General features: G+C 59.1%; 2 protein-coding genes across 2 annotated transcripts; both read right to left on the bottom strand.

The window, feature by feature from the left end:
* Positions 1 to 793: 793 nt before the first annotated feature.
* On the bottom strand, positions 794 to 5,696 carry apx1 (L-ascorbate peroxidase). The gene is made up of 9 exons (XM_002953562.1): positions 5,392 to 5,696; positions 5,228 to 5,309; positions 4,526 to 4,596; positions 3,937 to 3,966; positions 3,629 to 3,716; positions 3,057 to 3,206; positions 2,095 to 2,252; positions 1,618 to 1,691; positions 794 to 1,314 (listed from the first exon to the last, which is right to left on the bottom strand). The coding sequence occupies exons 1-9, from the start codon at positions 5,596 to 5,598 to the stop codon at positions 1,194 to 1,196; spliced, it is 981 nt and encodes a 326-aa protein (XP_002953608.1). The 5' UTR covers positions 5,599 to 5,696; the 3' UTR covers positions 794 to 1,193.
* A 100-nt stretch (positions 5,697 to 5,796) lies between these two features.
* Positions 5,797 to 14,257, bottom strand: VOLCADRAFT_82392 (uncharacterized protein; the record flags this gene model as incomplete). Its single annotated transcript, XM_002953561.1, has 17 exons — positions 5,797 to 6,615; positions 6,840 to 6,962; positions 7,311 to 7,460; positions 7,899 to 8,068; positions 8,162 to 8,271; positions 8,840 to 9,074; positions 9,425 to 9,488; positions 9,864 to 9,959; positions 10,161 to 10,251; positions 10,467 to 10,632; positions 10,853 to 11,021; positions 11,565 to 11,657; positions 12,146 to 12,298; positions 12,569 to 12,721; positions 13,177 to 13,297; positions 13,537 to 13,685; positions 13,967 to 14,257. 17 exons carry the CDS (start codon positions 14,255 to 14,257, stop codon positions 6,499 to 6,501), a joined length of 2,451 nt encoding a protein of 816 aa, XP_002953607.1. The 3' UTR covers positions 5,797 to 6,498.
* Positions 14,258 to 15,223: the final 966 nt, after the last annotated feature.

Genomic DNA, 15,223 nt, shown 5'->3' with positions numbered 1-15,223 from the left:
AACGGGTTGAAGGAGATGGGGGTAATAACTGCGGTCGAAGGCTGCCTGCGGCTCTGCGGAATGTACAGAATTACGATTCGAAGGGGGAGGGTCAAACGTGTGGTAGGAAAAGGGCACATGGGTGCTGTACAATACTCCACCCCGCGCAACTTCGGAAAGGACTTTTCCCCTCGATGCAACACTCCACGGCCGCTGTATTAATTCAGTTATCTTTCTTGGGATGTAACGTCATCCTGCCTGATGTAACATTACGTAACATTACTACTTACTGTGAAATCGCCAACCCCCTTGCACACAAGCAAGGGCTTCGTCCCCCTGTGTTTCACATTGAGGGAACATCGTGTAGAAAATATGCAGCAGCGATATCGGTATCGGAAAGCGGTGGGCCGGTGTACCTGGTCACACATCACCCCCGTCTTCTACCGTATCGCAACCAACGGGCAAGTGACTCAGCAGCACGTCCGCAGCTATAGCTGGAACCGCATGCAGACACCTCCTGCGTGAGGTAGGGCTAGGTACCCTCGGGACCACGTTACTCGTGCGAACGCATGTATCGTCGGGGACACGACACGCGAAAGTGAGGTGAGATGGCACTCACCTTGAGATGGCTCACACCAGCCTCAGCGGACGACAAAGCTGTATGAGCTTTTGGTTTCGCTGGTTTAGACATTTCAGATTTGCAGCTGTTAGTTCCTCTGAGCTCATACAGCTTTGCTTCCCGAACTCTTTCCGAACTCCATATAAAGTACGGAAAGTAGGCCCTTCCCCGGACGTAAAATACGTCACATGCATTATTCTCATAATTATTACAGTATTGATGCCGTCATGTAACCAAAACCGTCGCGGCCATTACTGGGCCAGCTCGCTGGGTCTCAACCGGAGGGGCCACACCGCCACCCCCTGCCACCGCTGCAATCCATCACATGGGAACACTAAGCTACCCAGCCATCCAGCTACCCAGCTCCGATCCCTACGCTCGAGCCCCTGGCAGCTGCCAAGGACCATGGTAGCTGCAGACTCGAGCCCTGTGCGGAAAGCCCCTCAGCTATCATGTACACAGTCGACTTAATGCTCCCCAACTGGCTACCTCTCCATCCCCCACGCACGGCCCCCGATTGAGAGCTTCTCCCCTTGGGGTTCTTCCCCCTAGAGATGGAGCCTCCGCCTGAGTCGCTTGAGCACTTAGGAATCGCTTAGATGGTGACTGGCGCTCCCTCATCCCACTCTACCCCGAGCTCCGACAGCTTCTGCTGGGCCAGGGCGTAGTCTGCGAAGAACGCCTCCTGGTCAGCAGCGTACTTCTCAGCATATGGCCTGTGGGGAGACGTACAGGCAGGCAGGTAGGCAGGCAAGCGAGTAGTTAGGCAGGCAGGCAGGGGGGTAGGGGCAGCAGGGACAGGTAAAGTATGGGGCATGGAAATGGGGCCCGGGGCGGCAGGTACCTGATAAGCGTGTGAAGGGCGAAGAAAGGTAAAAACTCAGGACGCTAAACCGGATTCAACGGCGGTGAGCCAATTGATTGGCACAGGAGATTTGGACCCATCACAGCAGAGTCCTCCGCACTACAGTCCCGACCCGTTCCCGCCCTAATTCATGTACGCCTCCCAGCCTTCCCACCTGAACCCGTCATCCTCGAACAGGCAGGCATCCGTTGGCAGCACCAACAGGTCCGCATCCCGCTTGGCCTTGACCTGCAACCGAACAACGCGGTGGCCATAGCAGTGGCAGCATTAACTAAGCTTATATAGCAGCAGCAGCCGCAGCAGCCGCAGCAGCCGCAGCGGTAGCATGAGAACAGAGGATGATGTTGGTGGAATCGTCAGACCATGCGAGACACACCACAACAAAGGGGCGGCCATGTCCAACCCCCTCCTTACGACGAAGCCTTCCGAAGCTCTAACCACGGCTCGCCCCGGAACCATAAGGGACTGAATGCCTCGTCCCTCCTGAAGCCCCTAACTCCCCCCGTCGCTTACAACCCAGCTCTGTACAACACCCGCTCTCCCCAGCACCCGTCTTCGTTCTCTCCTTACCTCCCAACCCTTCCCTGCCGCCAACGAGGACTTTCCCCCCTTTTTCCCACACACGACGTACCTCTGTGAAGTAGCTGTTGTCGAACTCCAGCCAGTTGGCTGTCCAGCTGGTCCCCAGCTGGCCCACCGGCTTGGGTGTGACGGGCCGGTCGGGGGAACCTGATGGCGAGGCGGACGACGTGCCGGGACCCACATCGGTGTACTTGGTCTTATCAGCACCTGCGAAGAAGGTTTTATCGGAGTTTACAGGGACCGGTCACGAGCTTTTAATAAATAGCTCCCAACATGTAACAGGGTATGGTGTGAAACAGGGTGTAGAAATTTTTAAAAGAAGGCGGTGTCACATCGTTCGGGAAACGGTGAGATGATGATAAGTCGTCATAAGATGAAAGGGTGAAAGGTTATTGTAAATGTTATTCAAGCGACCCGTTTGCAGCGGTGATGCAAAAGAAATTGGCATAGCCGGAATAGACGTAAGGGCGTGATGGTTTAGGTTATGTTATGTCATGTCATGTCAAGCAAGGTCACGCAAGCTATACATAGTGAACAAGGGCAACACAGGAGAGAGGGGAGAGATGCGGGAGAGCCGCGGCTGCTGTCAACTGATGGGCCAAGGCCCTGGCTGGGGGCATGCGGCGTGGGGGCTGACGATGCAAGAAAAATTAGGGGTAAAAATGGTCTAGGGCCCAATACGGGCCGAGGAGGATACGGGGAGGTGGACGCGCCGCTGGCTCCACTGGTGGACACCGCCATAGCACCGTGCGCGTGCTGCGACAACGTGACAAGTTGACGTCGTGGGTTTTGCTGATGCATGGTGCTCATCGCCGCATTCCATACGCCTAACCTGGCGTGCCGCCGCGTCGTACAAACTCAGGCCCCATTCCCCCCGGCCTTCCCTTGAAGCAAGCCACAGGGCTCGCCCCCATACATACATACGCACAGACTTATGATTCGCATGGTGGGATTTCCTTTCCGTTTTGACCCACAATACGCATAACACAATACACACGGACGCGGCCTCACCGAAGCCGGAGCGCTCAGGTCGGGCCCTGCCCAGCGTGTGCCCCCCGCTCAGCACCACGATCTCCTGGTCGGTGAGCCCCATGCGGCCGAACACTCGTCGGAGATGCTCCGCCGGACTGGTGCTGCCATCCGCGAACGGGTGCGCGGCGCCTGCGTGTCGACCCCGGGCAGGACGGGAGGGCGGGACGGGCCACTCGAGTGCGTGGGCAAGGACATGTCATCCTGGTATGGGTAGGGACCTCGGTTCCCTCGAAGGGCCCAGGGGGGTTAGGGGGAGGAAATCAAGATGCATTACTAATCCGCTGCACAGTTTCCCCTAAAGCTGAGGGAAGGGTGGTGAGAGGCAGGTGGAAGGGTGGGAACGATAAATGGGGGTGGGTCAGGAAAGGATAAACACGGCCAGAGATTCAGGGCTAGTGGCCTGGAGCCACTCGTACTTCCCCCACGAACTTAAATCGTTGACCCGTGGGTCGGTTCTCGGCCACGGTCTTTCTAATGTCTCAATTCCCAATTCGACCTTTGATGATGGGGGGTTCCCGGCCTCCTAACAACCCCAAGGCCCCCAGGCCCACCAGGCAGGCGGCCATCCGGTACACACTGCTCGGGGCTGGTGGCGTCCTTGCGGCCATAGCGCATTGGAATCTTGGGACCTCCAGCTGCCTGGCAAGGGGCGAAGAGCAGGTACAGGGAGAGACAAGGAAAAGGACGTGATTGCCAGGAGGGAGGGTGAGGGACGACGGAAAGGGCAGGTACAAGGAGCGAAGAAAGAAAGAGGTGGAACCTGGAAGAGATCACGCACACATAACACGCACACGTAGGCCATTACGCAAGCGCAAATGTGCGCACACTCATTACCCTGCCCTTGCCCCCATCCGCTCACCTCCACAGCCACCGCAGAGGCCATTTGGAACTGCACCGCACCGCGGTGAACACGACCCGGCAAATGAGCCAAGGGACAAGCAAGGGGAAGGGCGGGAAGAGGGGAAGCGGGGAGGGAGGGACGTTGAGCCTTTGAAGAGGAGTTCGTCCTAAACGCCCTTTCACATGGGGATGGAAAAAACGTTCACACCGGGCTGGAGGAGAACCAACCTTTCTCATGGAGAAAAGGTAGGGCGCTGATAGATCAAACATACAGCACGATCTGGCTCTTAACAAGGAGTAGTTGGGAAACAAAGCCGGGTTCTGGAAAACAGCGGTTGGAGCCAAGGAAGGATTGAGCCCCGCCATTCGGGTAAGCACCCGGCGCAACAATTACGCCTGGAACCTGGTGAGTTTAACTGCCGGGATCTGATTGGGAGCTGATGTGAAGATATGGGAGTGCTTCGCTATGCTGAGTTGCATCTGAATGATTTTATGGGACATGGAGGACTACTGAAATTGTGGGTCGAGCTGCGTCATTCTGAGATTCCGCACTCCGGGTTATTCCGGATGCCCCCTTCGCCCAAGTCTCAGACCCTTCCCTGCCGTACCAGGTCAGCGTAGGACACTTCGGGGAACTTCTTCTTCATGGGTCCCAGGATGCCCAGTGCGATGGCTAGGCCTGGGAAAGATTGTCAACGGCAGAGCATCGGGGCCAAAAGGGTTGGAAAGACGAAAAGGTTCTCCAAGCTGCGGACGACATGTCATCAAATGATCTCCATACGATATTACTCTCTGTAAAGGAAGGTATCATTGTCTAAGCTGTGTTAAGCCATATGGAAATGCCAGGTTGAGCAAGTATAGCATCCCATTTTGCCATGTCGCGGTTGGTCGTCGTTAACCTCTTCCGCGAAGGAAAATTTTATGGAGGCACATGATCTAGGTGAACCCCAAGGCAAAAATCCATTTACTTCAGGTATGAGCGCAGTACGTTGCGGACGCTTCTGGGCCGACACTGACCAACATCCAGGCAGTCGATCAGGAGCCTAAACACACGCAAGAAATCGTAAGATGTAATGATACATTATCCGCGAGCTATCGTATGGTCAAATGCAGCCGAGAATTTCTCCTAAAATTTAACCTCCGACACTTCCACAATTGATCGGATGGATACAGTCGTCCCCGCGATGCAAACGCTGGCTTTCACCGCCGCCAGTCAATCAACCTGAGGCCAATTGCCGAATCAAATAGTCCAGCATTTGCTTGCGTCCCAGTTGCAAGCATCCAACCGAGATGCAACCCTCATGGCTTACCCTTATTCGCAGCATGATCGATCTCCGGTTTGAAGCGAATGGAACCAGTTGCACCCCCGCGAGCGGGCCATTCGGCGATGTTCTGCAGCATGGCGACATCCCGCAAAATGGAAGCTCGGTTTGCTTCGCGAGAGCACGCCCAAATAAGCCAAATTCATTCATACCTTGTCGTAGGTGCCGCTGTCATGCCAACCAAGGCGGACGATGATGGGGTTGCAGCCACGACTGTTGATGTAGCTGAACAGCTCCTGCCGGAGAGCTTTAAGTTGCTCGACGTTGACAGCCGCACGAACGCACACCGTAGGAGTCCTTCGACGGCATGAGCCGACGAAAGCCCGTTTAGTTGTGCCCTTCGGGAAGCAGGTCTGCATGGTGCCTATGCTTGCACGCACTTGTTTGCTGTCCGCGAGTGTAATATCTTGGAAATGATCAGCGACAAATGATTTGACAAATGCGTTGTTAAGTCAAGCTGAGTTACGCTGTGGTGCGGCAACACCGCACATGATAGGAGAATGAAGTTGGACGAGCAGATGCTGCAGTTGCCGATGACACTTCACAAGCATCCAATTACGATTGCGATTACATTTATGACATGGTCACGTGCTGCAGTTGCTAAGTACTCGTTCGCCTCTTAGGATTACTAGAGCACGTTCGGCTTCAGTCAGCGTCCTCAAAGCCTCACTGATCACCAAATCATGCAACCCAGCCCCATCACCACCATGAACACAAACACCGCAAGCATTAACCCGTTTTACTAAAGCAGCTGTTTAGGAAAATGTTGTCCGGTCAGTCTTTTGCGCAAACGCCTTCGCCAGTTCCTCATCCAAAAGGGACTATGAGGACGGGGTTCGCCGGGTATGGAACATAACGACACGCAGCTCGCAATCCGCAAACAGGTCGCAACGCAAACAGGTTCGCCGGCAGGTAAGTGGCATAAGAACACGCACGTGGTTCGCAGCCTCTATAGCATGATGCGGGATTGGGAACAAGCAAAGGGGTTCTGTCGACATCTCTTCAGGAGAGAGAGACCGCCCGGGTCGCATTCCCTCCTCCTCCTTTCAGTTGGGGGCTACCATCGCTGCCCGCACCCTCAGCACACCCCAGCAGCAGCACGTCCGGCAGGCAGCAACGGGTGATGCAGTGCGCGGCGGGGAAAGGTGCAGGGCAGGTTCCAGCCGGGGCCCCCCATCACAGCACAGTCAGTCAGGATTTTCCCTCACGCTGCCCCGCCCGACCGTCAGCCCATCCCAATTTCTGCTTCTGCTGCTTCTTCACTTGATGGTAGCCCCCACGATGGTGGCCACCTTGACTGGCCCCGCACTCGTGGTGAAGGGCGCCCCCTTATATATGGCCACACATTGCGCATCCGTCGTGAAGTCAGGCTGGACCTGCGACAAGGAACACAACACCAAAACAACGGACACAATGGGGTGGGAACGGCGGAGTAGCAGGAGGGATTGTTGAAAACGGGGCCGCAGGAACAGAGGACCCCGTTAGCAGGAAAGGACACAGCCCGTTGGGGCTCATTGGCAAGCGCGAGCTACGAGGTGCACAATGCCAGGAGACCTGTACAAAGCCCAAAACCGCCAACAGCTCCCCAGGTGCCTCTCACCGTCTCGAAGATCTTCTTCCGGGGGTTGAGCACCTCGTCGGGCTGCCGCCCCTCGGCCCCGTACCCAGGCCAGGTGACTCGCTCGCCCAAGGGGGCGCCCTCTGGGGGCTCCAACAGCTCCAACTACAGGGGCCCGCGGGGGGACGGAAAAAAACGCGCAGCGAGAGGGTTTAGAGGGTAATGAGGAGGATAACGTAGCAGCTCCATGGTAAGGAGAAAAAGGGATGCAGGACGGTGGACAGCCCCGGTGGGCAGCCCCGACGGGAGGGATGGCCACTACCCGCAGCCTTACATCTCGACATGGCGAGACCCCTCCACCGAAATGTCCACGAGAACCTTTCTTCAACAACACCCCCACGCCAACCTCCCTGGACCCCGCTCCACACAACAGACATCACTACAGACACTACAACCGCTGTAACTCTGTTGTCCCCTGCCCAACTCGACAGGGGCCCCCTCCACCCGCCGCACCTTGGCTCCGTCCTGGCTGGTGGCCGCTAGTACCATGGCCTGGCTCTGCACCCCTCGCATGGCCGCCGGCTTCAGGTTGCACAGCAACACCACCCGCCGGCCCGCCAGGTCCTCCGCGGAAGGAATGAAGCGAACCAGACCGCTCACAACCTGGCAATGGCGGTGGTGGCGGTGGTGGTGATGGATTAAGGAGAGCAGGACATGTCGTCTCAGAGGGATACGTCAGGGATAAGTCAGCTCAGCTCAGCTTAGCATCCCTTGATATCTCCACACCTCGAACGGCGAGGAAGGCAGGGACTAACAAGGACGGTGCTTCTCAACGCAACCTTTCAGTCTCTCTCCACCTGACAAGAACACCACACACACACATGACACAACACCCCCCAGGCTATCAGAGGAACGAGGCGTGGTGACGATTGATTAACAGGTCTAGCGGCCCAAGAAGTTATATGGGGTCAAGGTTATAGAAGGCACAGTGCCGTTACACCTGCGCCTGCTGGGAAGGGGGGGATCCCCCATCACCCGTGCACGCATGCACGTACACACAAGGAGGGTCCAAATCAAGCGAGTGTAACACCACCCACCCACCTGCCGCGGCTTCTCCTCGCCAACGTCCACCTCCTCTACATACAGCGAGTCCGCATCAGGGTGGCGCCAGGCCTTGAGGATGCGGCCCACACGCACATCCAGACGGCTGACGTCAATGGGACCGTCGTCCGCCGCACCGCCGCCACCTCCACCACCTGCCTTCTTGTCTCCTGCTGGTGCACCCGATGCGGCCTTCTTGTCTCCGGCGCCGCCCTTTGATGCTGCTGCTGCCGGCGCTGCTGCCGCCGATTTCTTGTCGGCACCGCCCAAGGCGGCGGCGGCCGCGGCCTTGCCTTTCCCTGCCGCCGCGGGCTTGGAGGTGGACGCAGCCGCAGCGGCAGCCGCCTCATCCGCAGCCTGGTTCCCGCCGAACCTAGCAACACGACAAACGAAACCCATTCGTCGTGATGCTCAGGAGCAGATCCCCTCTTTTAAGTACTCCGTAACCCCTTTTACTTTCTAATTCTTGGCTTCCCATTTGCGGCTTCGGTCCCCTTGAGCGGCGATGATGGCGGCCTAGTTGTGCAAGAACACACCCGAACTTGCCCATGCACACCGAAAACCGCGATGCTACGCTGATCCTCCGACCGCAACATGCAACGAAGCGAAGCACCATCACGGCCAGAGGCAACAAAACACAAATCAATCCCGTCAAGCTTTTAACTTGCCTGACGCGCCTCTCACTATGCCGCCCCATCCCCATCCCCAACAAACACCCAGGCAGGCTGCGATTCAAACGTATCCCTTCACTTCTCCTAACCCAACCACACCCTCACACATCCCCCATTCCGCACCGAAGGCCAGAGGGCCAGCCAGGTAGGGCCCACAGGCAGCCCCCTTGCCCTTTCCGCAGGGCCCCCAAGAGCTCATCTGAACTCTTTTGCTCCTCCCTGCTCTCTCCTGACCCCCTAACCTCCTTCCCGCCTGCCCGTTGCCCCTACCTGGCCCTCAGCGCCTCCACCTGCTCCTCCGTGATCTGGCTGATGAGGGGCCCCGGAGTGCCGATGGGGTGACCCGCGGGAACCAGCGTCTGGGGCCGGTAGCTGCCGGCCACCAGTTCGTCCGTCAGGGCGATGCTGGACTCCAGGGGAAGCGCCATCTGGCTCAGAATCTTAGACGACAGAGAGGGCATGTATGGGGCCATCACCGCCGCCAGCAGCCGCACCAGACCCATGCCTACGGTGACCAGGCGAAGGTGAATGTGCGACGTGTGATGGCCATGGTGATGGTCATGGTAATGGAGGATGTGTGCAGAAGTCAGTAGGTGCGCGCGCGCGCGTGTGTGTGTGTGTGTGTTTTGGCATGTGGCATGTGGTCCGTATCTGTGCGAAGTTCAAGGAGCGAGCAGGTAGGCGAAGGGGCAGGCAGGTGGGAGCTGAGTAAAGGGCACTGACTCAATAAATTAAAACCCTAAGACATTCGCTCAGCCCCATCTGCCCTTTTTTCTCCCGTTCTTTTCCTCCCTCCCTCCTTTCTCTCCCATTCTCTTCCTCCTTGTCCCTTTCCTGCCGTCCCTAGTCACCCACTTGTTGCCACCAACGTGGCGCACTTGTCCTTATCCTCCTTGACCGCCACCCACGGCTTGGTGTCCTGGGATGGAGGTGTTGTGTGGGTGGGCGGAAGAGGGGGTTGGGTTGGGTTGGGGGCATGCAGAGCAGTGGGGTGAGGTGGTGGGTCCCGCAGGGAAGAGAGGCCGAGACTGCCCACAAGGCGATTGGCACGGTGGGGCAGCTACACGACTCATCCACACCTTTATCACCACCAATGGTGAGGTCCACAGCCACTGTAAAGGTCCTGGACCAGGACTCAAAAGGACAGAACCTGACCGAGCCGAAGACCACTGCCGGCCCCCGTCTAACACGCTTACTACTTTATTTCCTCTTCCCCGGCCCCCTTCATTCCTGCCTAACCCTTCCCTTCATTCCTGCCTAACCCTTCCCTCCCTCCCTGGACTGGACTCCCCACCTGCAGGAACTTGTTTCCATCCGCCGATATGGACATGACCAGCCTCAGGCCCTCCTTCAGCTTAATGCGCTCCAGCGCGGATATGTACTCCTCAACCTGGGGGTGAGGGATGGAGAGCGTACGGGGGTGAGGGAGTGAGGTGTGTGTGTGGGGGGGGGATTGAGGTGCGGACGTGCAGGAGGAAACGCAAGGCCTGGATCCAGTCCAAACACTCCACATACAGTGTCTGAGGCTATCTACGCAGTAGCCATCCCCCCATCTCCACATCTATCCCCATCCCCTCACCTTGGGCCCCACAGTCTTGCCCAGCTCCTCCGCCTCCGCCAGCCCCGCCTCCGTAGCCCCCGGAATCACCCCCTCGAAGAACTTGGCCACGAACATCAGCGACCTGACGGACAGGGGCCGCACCGGGCGCGGAGGGAGGGCTCTGTGTGTACCTTGTCGCCTTGAACCCCCACCCACCCACCCACATTTACCCGCGTTCCCTCTTCTCCGGGGACCAAAAGCCGCCTGAACCACGCCCAGCCGCACACCTACCTGCCTTCCGCAACCCCCACCCCACCGACCCCAAACCAGGCCGTTGCCGCCTGCCTCCCATCGCACCTGTTGATGAAGTTGCCCAGGTTCGCCAGCAGCTCCGAGTTGTTCTTAGCGGCCAAATCGGACCATTTGAAGTCCGTGTCAGCCTGCTCGGGGCGGTTGGCCAGCAGGTAGTAGCGCCACACCTCCACCGGGATGCCCGTGTCCTTGGCCTGGTTGCCAAATACGCCTGAGATCCGGGGGCCGGGGGCCGGGGTGGGGTGCGTGTGTGTGGGGGGGGGCCAAACGCAGCATTGGGGGAACTGAGGCGGTGGCAACAAGGAACATACATACATGCAGACATGCATGCATACATGTACACACAAAAAAACCTATATGGACAAACTCTTTCTGCGACGTACTAGCTGCACTCCTACCCCCCCACCCCCTTCACCCTCGACCCCGCTCACCCGTCCCCCTGCTCTTGGAGAACTTGCCGCCCTCGTAGTTGAGGTATTCCGTCACTGAGATGCTCTTCATCATGGTCCAGGGCTGCTGGGTGCCCAGCTGGGTGGCGGGAAAGATGACGGTGTGGAAGGGCACGTTGTCCTTGCCCATGAACTGGACCAGCTCCACATCCTGCACGGCACGGCACGCGGGGGGGGGGGGGGAAAGACGAACCACTGGCGAATTGAGTAGATACCAAAAACGGCTAGTCCAGGAGAAGATAGGAAACATTACTGACGCAGCATGAGATGGGAGTAACGGCGGGAAGCTGAGACCCGAGGACAACGTGCGAGGAGGAAAGCGGCGGCAGCACGGAGGAAGGAAGTTGAAGGAGAAGGGGAAGGCAGTAAGAGCGATGGCGGAGTCAGGTCACAGTGAGAATACGTCTTCAACGGAATTAGGGGGCCCAGGCCAGAGCGCCGCGACACGGTGGGGCAGCTCTACCGGCCCCCGCTCCAGGCGCCACCTAGCTGGCGCCGGCCTGCCAACCCAAGCCAAGTAGAGGAGACCCCACAAACTGACAGCACCGCCATGTCTCTCACCGGAAGCCATCGCGTTTAGGTACCTCAGCCCCCCACCAAGCATACCCTCTAGCCCCCGCCCTTCGCCACCCCACGAACCCATCCCAGCCACAATCGGGTTGGCCAGCTGCCTAGCTTCCCCTACGTGCCCTACCTTGGGGCTCTTCCACCAGGCCTCCCAGTCGGGGGTGTACCCGGCAGTGATGGAGATGTAGCCGATGGGCGCATCGAACCACACGTAAAACACCTGGAGGGGGCAGGAGCGGGGGATTACATGCAATACCTAGCAGTACCTAGGATGCCAACAACGCTGCGATCAACTGCGGCGACCAAAGAACGAAGCATTCAGGTCGACCCATGATCTCCCAACAGCCTCCGCTGGGGCGATTGGGAACTAAGGATGCGAAGGAAGTGAAGGAAGTCAACTGCCGACTGCCGGGGAGGTGAGAAACCGTAAGGGCCCGGAGGGGAATGACATGCCAGAGAGCACCACCCAGAACCCACCACACTATACCTCCACCCTCCCCTCCCCAGCCCTTGACCTCTTGGGACACATTGAAGAGATCCGTGAAGAAGTAGGTACCAAGTCCCCGGACCTAGCTTGGGGGCCCCAGTCGTCCTCTCCCGCTTTCTTATCTGTCCGACCCTCAGCCCTCCTGCCTTCCGTGCCCTCTCTGCCCTGCTCGCCCCGCCCCGGCCTGCCCCTGTCCCATCCTCCTCGGGCCCCCCCCCGACCTTGTCCTCGTATCCCTCCAGCGGCACCGGGGTACCCCACTTGAGGTCGCGGGTGATGCAGCGCAGCTTGAGACCGTCCCGCATCCAGGCGTTTGTCAGCTGCACACAGTTGGCTGACCAGCCGCCCTGGGTGCTGGTCGTGGTGATGTACTCCTGGAAAGGCGTGGGAAAGGAGTGGGCGGGAGCAGTAAGGACCAGTGTGTGGTGGTGTGGACGAGAAAGGGCGGGAAGGGTAAGGACAAGAGAGGAACTCGGGGACAACAAACGTACCCCTCCCAGGGCCACGGTCAGGGTCACGGCCGTAAGGACATTTAGGTATTTATATCTTTTTGCCTCTACTTCTACTTTTGCTGTTTGCTGGTGTTGGTTTCTGGATGGAAGGTGGTTTTCCCTCTTTTCCCTCTTCCCCCGTTTGCTCCCCACCTGCAGCGCGGGGCTGAGTTGCGGCAGGTCGAGGAAGACGTGGCGGGTGGAGCGCAGCACGGGGGTGGTGCCAGTCAGCTTGCAGCGCGGGTTGATGAGCTCGGTGGGGTTCAGCAGGTTGCCGCAGCCGTCGCACTGGTCGCCGCGGGCGTCCTGAAGGAGGAGCGCAAAGACCCCCCAGGGAGAATCGTATGCAAGAAACTCAGAAATGCCCCCCCGGGGGAACGCCAGGAGAGGAGGGGAGGGGGCTGATAACGGGTCATGAGACAACCACACGCACACCAGTTCGGTTCCCTTAATGTCATATTGTTAACCAGCTCCTGCGTCGGGCCCCGGCCGGGCTGCCGTCCTCGGCCGGAAGACCGGGGCAAGACGTCAACAGGGTTTGACGGCACGAGCCATGCCAAATCCAGAAGCATCCCCCCAGCCCCGGCCCAACACTCGCGTTCAAGTGCGGTCCAGGTGCGAGGGTGCGACTTTTCCCCAACGTTTCCCAAATAAAGTCCAACTCGTCCCCCTTCGATACACAGCCTTTGCCAAGTCCCAAACGCCCGCCCGTTATCCTCATCCCTCCCCCCCCGAAAAGCCATCGCCTATACCGCACTCACGTCATAGCCGCACTTGGGGCAGGTGCCGTACACGAACCGATCCGCCAGGAACTTTCCAGCCGCCTCGCTGTACAGCTGCTGCATCTCCTGCTGAACCAGCTGACCGTTGGCGTGGAGGGACCTGGGGGCCGTTAGGTGGGGTAGGGCGCGACGGCGACAGGGCCGGCGGAGCCGAAAGAAAAGGGAGGTTGGATGGAGCACATGCACCACTGCCTCTGCGCGGAAGAACGGCGGACACGCATACACAGAACCCTACAGGACGTGCATCTATATTCGAAACTGGGCTGCCGTTCGCTGGACTGGACAGTCCTGGGCTGGTCCTCTATCTCTATCAGAGCCGCAAGAGCTGCCGGGACCCACTTGAAGATGTCCTGAGCAATGGCTGTCTGCGCGCGTGTAGGCGTGCGGCCGAACCGGTCGAAGGCGATGTCGAACCAGCGGTAAATCTCCGCGTGGATGGCGTGGTACTTGTCGCAGATTTGCTGACACGTGAGGCCCTCCTCAAGGGCCTGGGAATCAGGGAGCGGGGGACAGAGGGGGGGGTTGAGGGGCAGGATGACGGCGGACATGGGACACCGTTCTGCTCCGTGCCTCCCTCTAAAACCCCTCATATCCCTCGTTCGCTCCACTCCGCTACATGGCGCCCCCGGGTCGTACGACGCCGTCACAAAGACCCCCTCCGCAGGCCTTTGAAGCAACCTTCCGCCGGAGTCTGGACGCGCACGTCACCCTCCATGATGCAACCCCTCCCCGGGGAGAGCTTCCCAGCACGTCGCCCGCCCTCGTGCACCTTGGTCTCCGTCGCCGTGCCGTACTCGTCCGTACCGCACATGTAGATGCAGTTGTGGCCGCGCGCGCGGCAGTACCTCGCGTAGCAGTCCGCTGACAGCACACAGCCGATGATGTTACCCAGGTGAGGCACGTTGTTCACGTACGGTAATGCAGACGTAATGAGGACGTTGCGGCGGCCAGGGACAGGCAACCGAGGGCGCGAGGCGCGATACGCAGCTGCGTCCTCGTCAAACACCGCAAGCGTCGACGATGGAGTTTCGGCCGCCGGCGAAGGCAGTGTGGCGCCCATAGCGGCTGCGGCGGACTGTACGGCGTCCACGCCTGCAACCGCGGCGGAGAAAGCTGCTAGCGCCGGCGACAACTGGCTCCGGAGCGCCAGCGGCAGCAGGCCCGCGAACACGTAGACCTGAATGGGTTGAAGGGATGACCGGGTGAGGAATGGCAGGGAACGGCCACCAAGGGGTTGGCAAGGCAGAGTTGGCAAGGTTCACCAAGGCGACCGAAGGCGAGTCGCTGTTACGATGTATACACCCCTCACTAGTAGTCAGTGTTGGGGTGTGTGGGGTGGGAACTGGAGGCTGGCGCCCGCACCCCGGATCGCCTTATCCCACCCCGGCTAGCCCGGCCCCCATATTGATTAAAACGTCTCCTTCCTGCCTGGGATCCTGCATCAATCTAGGTCAGGGGTGTTGTGCCGGGGGCCTTTTGCCGCTGACCTGTGTGCTTGTGCTGCTGTGCAAACGTTAGGTTCCGGCCCTCCGCCGATGGTCAATTAGACTGAATGAAGCCGCTTTTCCTTTCAAAGGTGTCTTCTCCCGTACTCGTTCCCCGTCCCAATTAATTTCAATCTTTCTCCCGTCCTCGTCGTTGTCGTCCAGGCTGGCGGGACTCTCCGTCCCCGAACTGCAGCCGCATGTGAGGCAGGGGCCACGCTCTTCGAAGCGACCCGGATGATAGTCGCTGCAGTCCGATGCTGTCCATGCCCTGCACGGCCCGGCCCAATCGCGCGTACCCACCTCAGCGAGGGTGACTTTGCTTGAGTTGAGCTCGCCTGAGGCCACAGCAGCTTCTAGGTGTTGCAGCGCTGCTGCAAGGGGGTCGCCTCCCAGCATGGACACCGGCCGCAGGCATGTCTCAGCCCACTCCAGCCACTGAAGGACGCTCAGGGGTAGGGTGGAGGTGCCGCCAGCTGCATGGCAAATCCGAGCCGCACGCCGTGAAGGAAACCGCATGGGGGTAGTCGTGGGTTTGCTGA

This window comes from Volvox carteri (genome assembly GCF_000143455.1).
Source record: "Volvox carteri f. nagariensis unplaced genomic scaffold VOLCAscaffold_37, whole genome shotgun sequence".
Taxonomy (NCBI): domain Eukaryota; kingdom Viridiplantae; phylum Chlorophyta; class Chlorophyceae; order Chlamydomonadales; family Volvocaceae; genus Volvox; species Volvox carteri.
This window is presented reverse-complemented; position numbering and strand designations above follow the sequence as displayed.